The following is a 15285-nucleotide window of genomic DNA, read 5'->3' as shown; positions in this document are numbered from 1 at the left end:
GTTCATGATGATGATGATAATAATGATGATGATGATAATGATGATGATGGTATTGTTGATAGCATGATGATTGGTGAAAAGTTTGCATGTCCTGATGTTATGCCTATTTTAATACTTGAAGGTGATTGTTTTCATATTTAAAATCAGCTAATACAAGTCAATCTAATGATCAAACCGATACCTACTAATCTGCCCTAAACTAATCTGAATTAACTAATAAAATAAAAACCGAAATTGAAAACAGTAAAGAATCTCTTTAACATTTCTTAGCGTAATAATCGTTTGGTTGTACAGTATACTTAATATTCATTATAATGGCTTTAATTACTTAACATTCAAAGATTGTCAATACGAAGGAAAAATCATGTGAACCCAATACATTGTAACACTATAACACAGTAAAACTTTAACACTAGCATCCATTACCTCAAAACCCCGTGCACGAGAACGTTATAATGCTCCTTTCTTTTTATATTTAAGCAAATTTATAACGATCTGTTTATAGTAATAATAACAAAACAATCTCATATAATCAATGTCGAAATGAGATATTTTTTTTTTGTTTTTTTGCAAATTGATCACAGCATATCGGAGCTTAGATAATGTTGGCAAATGGAAAGCACTCTTAGCACTCCTGTTTAGCTATTTATGGATGTGCAGTAAGCAAAAGAAATTATGTCAAGTCTCTCCGTTGTTTTCCGTCGAAGGATAAATGCAAATCATCGTTAATGTTTGGCAAACGAAAAAAAAAACCAAAAGACAAAAACTAAGAATGAATTGAATAAATAAAGTGTTCAGCTCTTCAATTGCTTCATTGTCTAGGTTATCTGTGCCGTATACTTGAAAATCCTTTCATCTTATCAATGAGAGGAACTGTATGTACTGCCCGGGAGTCTTAATATCAAAACTCATTTAAATATAAGCGCATTTCTTAAATCCATTCTCTTAATCTCCAAAAGAACGCATTGCATTAACTAACTAAAGTACTTTTGTTGTCTTCTTTTTTTTTTTTTTGTGTGTGTTATTTATTCTTATCACACTCACACACTCACATACATACATACACACACAAAAACATATCTCAATCAGGAGCTCGTACGTTTCCGGCTCGTAGTTTTCCGCCAGATGGCACTACATTCGGGCAAATAACTTTGGGTCAAAAGCTCACTAAGGAAATTCAACCGTACAGTTATTGGAATATGCAATTTTATCAATCAGAACCGGCTTATGTGAAATTTGATTACACCATACCGCGAGGTGCTTCGATCGGCGTCTACGGTCGGCGTAATGCATTGCCTACGCACACTCAATACCATTTCAAAGAGGTTCTAAGCGGTTTCAGTGCCAGTACTCGTACTACGCGAGCTGCTCACGTAAGTATCCCGCAGTATTCATAGTCTTCCTTTAGTATGAATGGGTGGCGCATTTAAAAGGCTTATATTAACCAATAAATATAAACTTACATTTCATTTCGTTCTATGTTCTTGTATATCATCCGCTTAACAACTTATCACCTTCAATATCCCGCCTAAATTGTACTATCGCTTTGGCATTCCTCTACATCATCATGTATAAAATAAACTCTTTACGTGTGAAATTACTCATTCTAAAAACAAAAAATAATAAAAATAATAATAAAAATAATAATAATAATAATAATAATCGGGGATAACGTACAGTTATCGATAACACGTGAAGTTACCCGTTATATGGAACCAGGACATTGGTTTGTCTCCTTATATAATGATGATGGTGATGTTCAAGAGGTTACTTTTTATGCGGCCATTGCCGAGGATATGACACAAAATTGTCCGAATGGTTGTTCGGGTAACGGCCAATGCTTGCTCGGTCATTGCCAATGTAATCCTGGCTTTGGCGGCGATGATTGCAGTGAAAGTGTTTGCCCGGTTTTGTGCTCCCAGCATGGCGAATACAATAACGGTGAATGTATATGTAATCCGGGCTGGAAGGGCAAAGAATGTTCGTTGCGACATGACGAATGCGAAGTAGCCGATTGTAAAGGTCACGGCCATTGTGTGAGTGGCAAATGTCAATGTATGCGCGGTTATAAAGGCAAATTCTGCGAAGAAGGTATATAATGAAAGCAAATTTTACTTGAAAAAAAAAGACACGAAAAAAGCGATATACGTCATGTTATTTTTTTTTTTTTTTTTTTTTTTTTTTTTCATTTTATTTGAGACAAATTAAATTTAAAAATATCGTAAAGATTACGCCACGACGACAAATCTTGCAATAAAGAAAAAGATATGTAATAAAATTTAAATCCTTTGAGTGAACCTCCGCAATGAAGGGAATTGTTGAGCCTTAGAAACGCGATAATACGGTTGTATTCGTCTTCAGTCGATTTTAACCATCCCCGCCATTAGTTTGTACATTTGCAAATGTGTATATGCCCCCGTCATGATGTTATTTTAATTTTTCCAAATGCTTGTAGAGCAATGAGATAAACATACGTAACTCTGCCATCTGTGCCCGATCTGTTTTATTAGCAAGATCGATTTAATTGTGTCTACGCAAACGTCTTTCTGTTTGTAAAATCCCATTTGCTGCGTACATCGCGATTGCGATTTAAAGGCTTATAGTTCTTGCCTGTCCGACTACATGAATTACATAGATAAGCTACGCGGAATACGTAGGTAGACATATGTGCGGCTTTTAACTTGTATAATTACCTAGAAAGTCCTTCCAGTATTTTATATGTACAATGACACGTACGCCTATTAACTCAAATGAAGCAATCTGTCCTGTAAGAATATATCATACATAAGCTAATGATAATTATTAAAGGACTCGGGTCAAGTCGCAAATAAAGTCGCTCTTCACTTCTATCTTGTAGTAAATAAGCTAAGATCAAAGTCGTCTTGTACTTTCAATTAGCCATCGAATTTTATAGTGAATTTCGTGTAACATGAACTGATTTTTCTAATTTAGTGGATTGTCCTCATCCCACATGCTCGAGTCATGGCTTCTGTGCTGACGGCACTTGCATATGTAAAAAGGGTTGGAAAGGTCCCGATTGCGCGATCATGGACCAAGACGCTTTACAATGTTTACCCGATTGCTCCGGTCATGGTACTTTCGATTTAGATTCACAAACTTGCACCTGTGAGTCTAAATGGAGTGGCGATGACTGCTCTAAAGAGTTATGCGATTTGGATTGTGGCCAACACGGTCGCTGCATAGGCGATGCATGTACCTGCGATGACAGTTGGGGAGGAGAATATTGCAATACGAAATTATGCGATTTGCGTTGCAATGAGCATGGCCAATGCAAGAACGGAACTTGCCTTTGTGTGACCGGATGGAATGGTAAACATTGTACCATCGAAGGATGCCCTAACAGTTGCTCGAATCACGGCCAATGTCGGGTCAGTGGCGAAGGCCAATGGGAATGCCGATGTTATGAAGGCTGGGATGGTCCAGATTGTGGTATAGCCTTAGAATTAAATTGCGGCGATAGCAAAGACAACGACAAAGGTAATGAACAATACTTTAAAAATTTTTATTATGAATTTATAAAAAATTTTCCAAAATTTTCGAAAATTTCCCCAGACGGTTTGGTAGATTGCGAAGACCCCGAATGCTGTGCCAGTCATGTTTGTAAGACGTCACAATTGTGCGTTTCTGCCCCTAAGCCAATCGACGTTCTGTTACGTAAACAGCCGCCTGCCATTACTGCCTCGTTCTTTGAACGAATGAAATTTTTGATCGACGAGAGCAGCTTACAAAACTACGCTAAGTTGGAAACGTTTAATGAAAGGTAAGTTTTAGTAGCTTCTTCTCTTTTATTTTTACAAACAAGCAATTGGTATTCAAAAAGATTAAAAATTGTGATCGATGCCTTCTAGAAAAAAGGAAAAAAAAATGAATAAAATAATGAGAAAACATTAAAAAAATAAAAAAAATAAAAAAATGATAAGGAAACTAGTTTGCATTTTATATATGTATTTATATTATATTATGTAAAAACTTTTGTTTTAAGTTTTTGTGACCCTGTCTAATGATATTCCTGTTCCCTAAATATATACTCCAGTAACCCCGATATATTTGTTGTAAGCTTAACCTTTGTCCTTTGTTGTGTATAACTTTATAAAAACAAAAAGAACCCTTTCAAAAAGGTCCCATTTACACATCTTTTCTTTTGTTTTTAATTTCATTGTTTATTCATTTCAAAACCTTCGAAGCAGGTTGTTTGGTGCGGGTCTATCGGGCTTTAAAGAGTATTAAAGTTTAGGTTTAAGAAAAAAAAAAAAAAAAAACAAAAAAAAAAAATATATACTCAGCATAAATCAAGTCTAATTCAACAATTTTTCTCTGCTCTCTTTTTTCTCTTTCTCACACTTGATCTTTCCCACTAATATGTTTGTTTGTTTGTTTTCTTGGCCAACACTTAACATAAATAAAAAAAATTACTAATTTTTTCCAAAAATTTAAAAAAAAAAAAAAAACAAAATTAAAAATTGAAAATAAATCAAAACGTAACGTTCTTAACACTCGTAACCCATGGCAAATCGCTAAACTAACCGTTACAAATTTGAAAACAAAAAAAAAACAACAAAAATCACAAAAATACACTAACAGCATTTTTTGGAATTATTTCAATGCAAGGTAAGGAAGCGTTCATCTCTACTAATTTTATACTCAAATGCTGGTTGTTTGGTATTTTCCACTTTTTTTTTTTTTTAGTTCGACTTTTATTATTTTTTTTTTCTCTCATATATATGAATATATATATATATGTATCCTTTTATCCCCTTTTTCTTTATTTATATTCTCTTCACTCTTAACTACTAACAACATCGTTTTTAGATTTTTGCAAATTTATTTTTCATCATCCGCAATGGTAGTTAGTTTTGTTTTTTTTTTTTTTTTTTAATTTTTTTATTTTTTTTTTTAATTTCTGTAGAATTTGTTAACACATATTACACGTTTTCGCTGTTTTGTTTGTTCATTCACCTGAAAACACGGTTTTTCAAACATCCAAGCAACCTTAATACTGTGGTCTTAAAGTCTACAGTGCGCCAGTGTTTTTTTAAATACTTAAAAATACCATAAAACAATTTCATTATAAATAGGTTGGAAATTGGGTTAAATCAATATTTGTTTTTTGTGTAAACCTTATATGTTTTCAGTTTCGTGTACGTGTGAAATTTTTTTTAAATTTTTTTCGAAAAATATGTTTTTTCCAATTTATTCTTTAATGCTTGCTAGTAAATTAGCTAAAAGTACTGTCTATCTCACTCTTTGTCTACGTCTCTCTTTTCAAAATATTTAACTAACTTATTTCGTTTCTTTTTTTTTCTTGCGCTGATGCTTATATATTTGTAGTCGTTCGGCTGTTATTCGAGGACGTGTAGTCACCTCACTCGGTATGGGTTTGGTGGGAGTGCGTGTCTCCACTACTACTCTGTTAGAAGGTTTCACTTTAACTCGAGATGACGGTTGGTTTGATCTAATGGTCAACGGAGGTGGAGCTGTTACTTTGCAGTTTGGTCGGTCTCCTTTCCGACCTCAATCGCGCATAGTACAAGTTCCTTGGAATGAAGTTATTATTATCGATATGGTGGTCATGTCTATGTCAGAAGAGAAAAGTTTGCCGCCCTCCACACACACTTGTTTTTCTCATGATTATGATCTGATGAAACCGGTGGTTTTAGCTTCGTGGAAGCACGGCTTTCAAGGAGCCTGTCCCGACCGCAGTGCCATTTTGGCAGAATCTCAAGTTATTCAAGAATCGTTACAAATACCAGGCACCGGACTCAACTTAGTATATCATTCATCTCGTGCCGCTGGTTATTTGTCTACCATAAAGCTTCAGCTAACGCCAGAAATCATTCCCAGTTCCCTGCATCTTATTCATTTACGCATTACCATAGAAGGTATACTGTTCGAGCGGATATTCGAAGCTGATCCTGGCATTAAGTTTACATATGCATGGAATCGTTTAAATATCTACCGTCAGAGAGTTTACGGCGTCACAACGGCCGTAGTGAAAGTCGGTTATCAATATACCGACTGCAAAGATATTATTTGGGACATACAAACCACCAAATTATCAGGTCATGATATGTCTATATCAGAGGTCGGAGGATGGAATTTAGATATACATCATCGTTATAATTTTCATGAAGGCATTCTGCAAAAGGGAGATGGTTCCAACATCTACTTAAAAAATAAACCCCGTGTTATTCTCACCACAATGGGTGATGGCCATCAAAGGCCTTTAGAGTGCATGGACTGTGAAGGTTTAGCTCTGAAGCAACGGCTTTTAGCGCCAGTAGCGTTAGCTGCCTCTCCTGATGGCAGCCTTTACGTTGGGGATTTTAATTATATTAGGCGCATTATGACCGACGGTACTGTACGCACAGTAGTCAAGTTAAATGCCACCCGTGTTTCATATCGCTACCATATGGCTTTAAGTCCTTTAGATGGTACGTTATATATTTCCGATCCTGAATCACATCAAATCATACGTGTTCGGGATACAAATGATTTTACACAACCCGAAAGAAATTGGGAACCCACTGTCGGATCAGGAGAACGGTGTTTACCTGGTGATGAGGCACATTGTGGTGATGGGGCATTGGCCAAAGATGCTAAATTAGCTTATCCCAAAGGCATAGCTATTTCTAGTGACAATATCCTCTATTTTGCTGATGGCACAAATATTCGTATGGTTGACCGTGACGGCATTGTTAGCACTTTAATTGGTAATCACATGCACAAATCACACTGGAAACCTATACCCTGCGAAGGAACGCTTAAGTTGGAAGAAATGCATTTAAGGTGGCCTACAGAACTGGCTGTCAGCCCGCTTGACAATACCCTTCATATCATTGATGATCACATGATTTTACGCATGACACCCGATGGTAGAGTGCGTGTGATATCCGGGCGCCCTTTGCACTGTGCTACCACCTCTTCAGTTTATGACACTGATTTAGCTACTCATGCCACACTGGTTATGCCTCAATCAATTGCTTTTGGACCCTTAGGGGAATTATATGTTGCGGAAAGTGATTCGCAGCGCATCAATCGTGTAAGAGTTATTGGAACTAATGGCCGCATTTCACCATTTGCTGGAGCTGAATCGAAATGTAATTGCTTAGAGCGTGGTTGCGATTGTTTCGAAGCTGATCATTATTTAGCCACCAGTGCCAAATTTAATACCATCGCGGCTTTAGCTGTCACTCCCGACGGTCATGTTCATATAGCCGATCAAGCTAACTATCGCATACGTTCAGTCATGTCCAGCATTCCCGAAGCAAGTTCATCGCGCGAGTACGAAATCTATGCTCCTGATATGCAAGAGATTTACATCTTCAATCGGTTCGGTCAACATGTCATGACTAAAAATATTCTTACAGGTGAAACCACTTACGTCTTCACCTACAATGTCAACACTTCAAATGGCAAATTAAGCACAGTAACTGATGCAGCTGGCAACAAAGTCTTCCTTTTGCGTGATTACACCTCGCAAGTGAATTCCATAGAAAATACTAAAGGCCAGAAATGTCGTTTGCGTATGACTCGGATGAAAATGTTGCACGAACTCAATACGCCCGACAATTATAACGTAACTTTTGAATACCATGGACCTACGGGTCTTCTGAAAACCAAATTAGATTCCACTGGTCGTTCTTACGTGTACAACTATGACGAGTTTGGCCGTTTAACATCGGCCGTTACACCGACAGGTCGTGTAATCGATTTGGCTTTCGATTTGAGCGTTAAAGGTGCACAAGTGAAAGTATCCGAAAATGCTCAAAAAGAAATTTCTATGCTGATTCAAGGTTCCTCAGTTGTCGTGCGTAACGGAGAAGCCGAATCTAAAACTATGGTTGAAATGGACGGTTCCACCACCAGTATTACCGCCTGGGGGCATATGCTCCAAATGGAGGTAGTACCCTATCCAGTCCTCGCTGAAATCAGTCCAATTATTGGCGAAAGTTACCCGGTCCCGGCTAAACAGCGCACTGAAATTGCCGGTGATTTGGCTAATCGTTTCGAATGGCGATATTTTGTACGTCGCCTACAACAAGGCAAACAGAACAAAGGACCACGCCCTTTCACACAAGTGGGCCGTAAATTACGCGTAAATGGTGATAATGTTTTGACTTTGGAATATGACCGCGATACACAGTCTATAGTTGTAATGGTCGATGACAAACAAGAATTGCTTAACGTTACTTACGATCGCACTTCTCGGCCCGTGAGTTTCCGGCCACAGTCCGGAGACTATGCTGATGTAGATTTGGAATATGACCGGTTCGGCCGCTTAGTAACTTGGAAGTGGGGTAATCTTCAGGAAGCTTACACCTTTGATCGCAATGGTCGTCTAAATGAAATCAAATATGGCGATGGATCATCTATGGTTTATGCTTTTAAAGACATGTTCGGTTCTCTACCTTTGAAAGTGACAACACCACGACGCTCAGATTATCTATTACAATATGATGATGCAGGTGCTTTGCAAAGCCTTACCACACCCAGAGGTCACATACATTCGTTTTCTGTGCAAACCTCACTAGGATTCTTTAAGTATCAGTATTTTTCTCCCATCAATCGGCATCCTTTCGAGATCCTATACAATGACGAGGGGCAGATCTTAGCGAAAATACATCCGCATCAATCGGGTAAAGTCGCTTTCGTTCATGATAATGCTGGACGTTTGGAAACAATATTAGCAGGACTCTCTAGCACGCATTACACGTATCAAGATACTACAAGCTTAGTAAAATCCGTCGACGTTCAAGAGCCTGGTTTCGAATTAAGACGAGAGTTCAAATATCATGCGGGCATCTTAAAAGACGAAAAACTTCGCTTCGGCTCGAAAAATTCCTTGGCCTCAGCTCATTATAAGTACGCCTACGACGGTAACGCCCGTTTGACAGGTGTTGAAATGACAATTGATGATAAAGAAATGCCTACGACACGTTACAAATACAGTCAGAATCTAGGCCAATTGGAGGTGGTCCAAGACTTAAAAATAACACGTAACGCATTCAACCGCACCGTGATACAAGACTCTTCCAAACAGTTTTTTACAATCATCGATTACGATCAGCATGGCCGTGTGAAAAGTGTGTTAATGAATATTAAAAGTTTTGATGTATTTCGTTTGGAATTGGACTATGATTTACGTAATCGGATTAAATCACAAAAGACCACTTTTGGTCGTTCCACGGCTTTCGATAAGATCAACTACAATGCTGATGGTCATGTAATCGAAGTATTAGGCACAAATAATTGGAAGTACTTGTATGATGAAAATGGTAACGCGGTAAGCGTAGTAGATCAAGGAGAAAAAATCAATTTAGGTTACGATATCGGTGATCGTGTAATTAAAGTGGGTGATATCGAATTCAATAATTATGACGCTCGAGGGTTTGTGGTCAGACGCGGTGAGCAGAAATATCGATATAACAATCGGGGCCAGTTGATACACGCATTTGAACGTGAGCGCTTCCAGACTTGGTATTATTATGATGACCGTAGCCGTTTGATGGCATGGCATGACAGCAAAGGCAACGTTACGCAATATTATTACGCCAATCCGAGAACACCTGCTCTTTTAACACATATGCATTATCCCAAAACGGGGAAAACAGTGAGATTTTTCTACGACGATCGTGATATGCTGATAGCCATTGAGACCAGCGAGCAAAGGTATTATGTAGCTACAGATCAGAATGGTTCGCCATTAGCGTTTTTCGATTTAAATGGCAGTATTATTAAGGAAATTAAACGTACTCCATTTGGGCGCATAATCAAAGATACGAATCCTGACTTCTTTGTACCAGTAGACTTTCATGGTGGTATGCTAGATCCTCTAACCAAATTGGTGTATATTGATGGCCGACAATATGATTCAACAGTGGGTCAATGGATGACACCCATGTGGGAAACATTGGCCACTGAAATGTCAAATCCCACAGATGTATTTATATATCGTTATAACAACAATGATCCCGTCAATCCCAGCAAACAACCGAATTACATGATTGAATTGGAATCATGGTTGCAACTCTTCGGGTATGACCTGAATAATATGCAAAGTTCAAAGTACACCAAGACGATACAATATAATCCACAAGCATCCATTAAATCCCATACTTTGGCTCCAGATTTCGGTGTTATATCGGGCCTAGAATGTATCGTAGAAAAAACGAATCAAAAGTTTAGCGATTTTGATTTCGTTCCCAAGCCATTGTTGAAAATGGAACCGAAAATGCGCAATCTCTTACCTCGGGTAAGTTACCGAAGAGGTGTATTCGGCGAGGGAGTATTACTATCACGCATCGGTGGCCGGGCCTTGGTGAGTGTCGTGGACGGCTCAAATAGCGTGGTGCAGGACGTAGTTTCTTCAGTATTTAACAACTCTTACTTTTTGGATGTGCACTTTAGCATACACGATCAAGATGTGTTTTACTTTGTGAAAGACAATGTTTTAAAATTAAGAGATGATAATGAAGAGTTGCGACGCTTAGGCGGAATGTTTAACATATCAACGCATGAAATAACTGATCATGGTGGTAGCGCAGCAAAAGAATTAAGATTGCATGGACCCGATGCAGTAGTTACGATTAAATATGGAGTAGATCCCGAACAGGAGAGACATCGCATTCTAAAGCATGCTCATAAACGGGCTGTGGAGAGAGCTTGGGAATTGGAGAAGCAACTAGTGGCGGCCGGTTTTCAGGGTCGAGGAGATTGGACGGAGGAAGAGAAAGAAGAACTAGTATCTCATGGCGATGTTGACGGTTGGGTTGGCGTCGATATACACAGTATTTACAAATATCCGCAATTAGCCGACGATCCAGGTAACGTAGCCTTCCAAAGGGATGCGAAACGTAAACGAAGAAAGACCGGCAACCAACATCGGCAACAGGGCAAACGGCGCCAACAGCGATTAAAAGACATGTCAACGTGAGTTTCACAAAATGAGTTCTATAGTAGCGATTACCAACAATACTACAACGATATCAGCGACTACTACTACTTGTACAGTGCGAATGAACCCGAATCCGAACCGCTGTACGACGCCGAAGACGAAGAGGAAAATGAAAATGAAAATGAAAATTTCGATAGCGAACTATTTTTTGAAAATAAAGCGAAAGACTTTGACAGCAACTCAACCGAAGATGACTTGTATTATTAAAATTTATATATGGCTCTCCTCCTCTCTCTCTTTACTTAAGACATCAAAATAAATATACAAATCAAGAAGAACAAAGAAAATTAATTAAATCAACAAATAAACGAAAAAATTTTTTGTGTCCCAAAATCCGAATAACAACAAAAAAAAAGCAAAGAACGGCTAGTTTGTCTTACATTACAAATACGCCATAGTTTTTCACCTTACCAGCCCGTAATGCGTTTCCGCAGTGCAATGGGTTGATTAAGTCACAATTTTTTGAATACAATTTAAATTATAATTAAATTGAATTTTATTCAAAATGAAAAAAATTTTTTTAAAAATGTAAAAACGAAAACAAAAAGAAAAAAAAAAACCACAAAACAAAACGTTTTTGTCTGCTAGACTTAATGAAAAATTATCTATATTTTATAGATAAATTATAAAATAAAGCAAAACATACATATACACACACATCATATAGAAGAGAGTCTGGCGCACTATAGTTTTGTATAGAAAATGAAATCGAGTTACATTAAAATGCAAAAAACAAAAAATAAAAATAAAAAAAATGTCTAAAAATAGATAAATATGTATGTGTATGTAAAAGAATTCTAAACTTTCCATGTACACACAAACACATCCACGCAGGCAAACAGACATAAAAATCAACATAAATTCAATTCAATGAAATCTTGAAAAACAAAAAACACGCGTATAAGTATTTACATATAAATGTAATATAATCGAATCTCAAGCATTTTTATGAAAATTATTATTATATAGAAAACATGTAACTGATCGAGATTCTTTTTCTATATGTAAAACAAAACGACAAAAAAACAACAACAACAACAACAAAAACTGAGATTAATTAGCTAAACAAAAATTAGAAAAAAAAGGAAAATAAATAAATAAAAATAAAAAAAAAAAACAAATTAAATGTAATTGATATTAAGCAAACTTATACATACATACATACATACATACATACATACACATATACCAACAGACATGCGTGCGTATATATATATTATGGACATATTAATCTAAAAAGCGGGGTATTTATGAAAAAAAAAAAAAAAAAAAAAAAAAAAAAAAAATAAAAACAAAAAAAAAAAAATGAAAAAAAAAAAAAAAAAATTATATTTTAGTTATATGTTAATATTTATGATATATGTAGTACACATGAGGAATGCAAACAACAAAAAAACGAAAAAGTATTATTACAAAATATATTATGTACGCATTAACAGTATATTATCTATTTTATACTTTTTCCCCCTTCTTTATTATACTATCCTTTGTAGTCTAACAAATCAGTCTAATTTTCCCAACGATAATCTGCGCGCTATTGACAATGCATTCTCCTTTACGTCACATACTAATGTATGCTGCACTTCACACACTGTCCACCGTCCACTTCTCTTCTAACCCGTACTTCTCCGGTACACTGCCTACTGCGTACTTCCTGTTACTTTTACAAAGAAAATTTACAAGCGCACATAGAAACACAATGTTTCTTCGAACAAAACATTTAAAAAATGGATTAAAATAAAATTAAAAGAAGGCATAAAATTATTTACTCTTGAAAATATAATAAATATATTTACCCTCTCATACGTACTGCCTGCATGCATAGCATATTTATTTTCGTAATTACGCAGAATAATTTTGCTCTGAAGATTGGTTAACGTATCGCGAAAAATGCATTCGGATATTTAATTACCCGCTATTATCATAATTCGTTATAGCTTAGATTCTTTCCAATGAAAACTTTTTTGCATCACATTCTGATCTTCTCTGAGGACACTTTCGATATCTTTCCAACTCTTTCTAGCGCAAAGAATCGGACATCAAAGATCCTCTAAAGTATATACACTAGTAATGTCTAGGTCTATGAATCGAAATAACGATTGTAGCCTTCAAAATACGTTCAAAGAAGCGAACGCTGTTCCAGCGTTTCCTTCTCACTCCTTTTAGGCGTGATTGTGACTTTCCAAATATGTTAAAACAATTAAACTTAATTACAGCTTTTTTCTTCTCACTCGCACTCTCGGAATGGCGGAAACCATTAACTTTTTCAAACTTTATCATCTCACCTTAGTTGCAAACTAATATACTTTTGATGCGTTAAGACTCAAACCTACTTTTCAATGGTGAGTTGAGTTTGTCCTCACGTTTACTGAACGGGAGCCAAAACTATTGCGTCCTTAAGGTGATCTATCATAAATATTATTAAATTGTCAGGGCAATATTTAGTCGAGTAGTAAAACTTCTTACATCAAGCAGAGTATCTTTCCAAAGCATTTCATAACACTTGATGTCAATAATCAAAAATCCTAAATTATTATCTAGACTTGCTAGATTTTTCTCTTAATAGCTCAGTAGCTGCTATAGATTGCAAATTAAAAGAAAATTTCTAATTTATGATAAGCTAGATTAGTGAAGATCGTATATCGGAGCCGATATTGAGGAACAACACAAAAGCACAACAAAACTCTTACAAATGGAAAATGAAAAAAAAAAAAAAATCCGACTTAATAACTTGGGTCTTTCAATGCAAGCAATAGAGAGAAGAATAAGAACATACAAGAGATTATTAAGAATTCGCGGCGATATATTAATTGTGTATAGGTGCGATTTAAAAAAAGTCTTTTTTTAGTTGTAATTTTTTGCTGAAATCGTCAGTGTATGTAGGATAGGCTTCTGTGTGGAATAGCACATCGGACAAATGGCTTCTACAGCTGTCCTGGAACATATGCACTCTATTATCGAAATTATTCGTGACGATTTTGAGCAAAGGAATGACTGAATTTCGTCGATGCGAAGTTGAATCTCGTCCTTCTGAAGCAAATCTAATGTCTATAGAACAATTCTAGTGTCTAATACATCAAATAGGTCGCAAAAAAATACTTAATAACAACAACAAAATAATTGAAAATCTTTGTAACCTCGCGACAATTTCACTTTTCGTCTGCCATGCGCAGTCGACTGAATATGTACAATCCACTACTAGCCCGAGTAGGTAAGTCAGTGTCCGCGGCAGAGTTTACTTTGGTCGTAGCAATAGTGAGTGCTGAGTCGGCAGACGCAGAACATTTATCGTTCGGTCCCCTATTCTATCCTCTTCCTCGATTCGAAAAGAATAATTATTCTAATTATAATTGAAAATTATAAATGATAGAGACCTTTATTGGATGAGACATTTATCTCAAGTGTTTTTTTTTGTACTTTACCAACCGATAGTTTGGTAATAGTTTGTTTAGAGGCGCCAAAATTTTTGTTTATCGATAATAGCAAAGAGCAGCAATTTGATCTGAGCTTGAGCTTAGGCAAAGGCGCAGACAAATAATCCGCGCAGCAGAGTCTAAACGCATATAAAGCCGGCGCTAAAATGAATGTTCGGCTGAATTGAGTTAAATCTAACAATGTCTACAAATCTATTGATCGCTGAAGATTATTTCTGTTCCAAGTTCGAAGTGGATTGTATTACCGTAAATTCATCACTTCAATCTCTCGTCACTACTTAGTTACATTTTTAATTAACAATTGTCGCCTTTTCTCTTTTTCCTTCACCTTCTTTTGCTCTCTCCCAAGATACGATTTAATTTTTCTCCTTAATAGTGTTCCGTTTTGTTTCGCAGCAACAAAGCGTATAAAAAAAATATTTTTTCATGTATTTATAAATTGTGATATAAATAGAACAAGTAACCCAGCAAACGTTTGCTTAATACACTTTATTTGTTGTAATTTATGAAAAAAAACTTTATTTTGTAAAGAAAAACAAAGGTAATTTAATATTTAGTTCGTTTCTTTGTTTTTGTTTTCTTTAACAAAAACAATATTATTTGCAATAGTTGTATACTACTACATAACGACACATAGTTAAGTTAAAAAATTATGTTCACATTACGCATAGAGAGTAAAAATAAATGCCATATATAAAAGAAGAAACTTTTTCATTATATTATTATTTTACATTTTTTACGTTAAAAATAAAAAAAAAATTTAAAAAAAAAAAAAAAAAAAAAAAAAACTGTCAACGTGCTTTTCAAACAAACATACAAAACTTTAATATTTAAAACATATGTACCGTTATTAATATATCTATCACAGGCGAATCG

At 35.9% G+C, this 15285-nt stretch overlaps 1 protein-coding gene across 5 annotated transcripts in view; it reads left to right on the top strand.

Annotated features, from left to right (window-relative positions):
• Nucleotides 1–12042, top strand: part of LOC119645090 (teneurin-m) — a 261680-nt gene extending 249638 nt beyond the window's left edge. For 3 of the 5 annotated variants that reach the window (XM_038044985.1, XM_038044987.1, XM_038044988.1), the window contains exons 5-10: nt 1090–1373; nt 1680–2091; nt 2953–3498; nt 3574–3781; nt 4603–4629; nt 5350–12042. In XM_038044985.1, the coding sequence (XP_037900913.1) occupies nt 1090–1373; nt 1680–2091; nt 2953–3498; nt 3574–3781; nt 4603–4629; nt 5350–10954 (7082 nt within the window). In that variant the 3' untranslated portion in view covers nt 10955–12042. The remainder of the gene's footprint in view (nt 1–1089; nt 1374–1679; nt 2092–2952; nt 3499–3573; nt 3782–4602; nt 4630–5349) is intronic. The other 2 variants (XM_038044986.1, XM_038044989.1) reach the window with 2 other exon arrangements.
• The last annotated feature ends 3243 nt before the right edge of the window (nt 12043–15285 follow it).

The sequence above is a fragment of the Glossina fuscipes genome, unplaced genomic scaffold (assembly GCF_014805625.2).
Source record: "Glossina fuscipes isolate IAEA_lab_2018 unplaced genomic scaffold, Yale_Gfus_2 1, whole genome shotgun sequence".
Lineage (NCBI taxonomy): Eukaryota > Metazoa > Arthropoda > Insecta > Diptera > Glossinidae > Glossina > Glossina fuscipes.
This window is presented reverse-complemented; position numbering and strand designations above follow the sequence as displayed.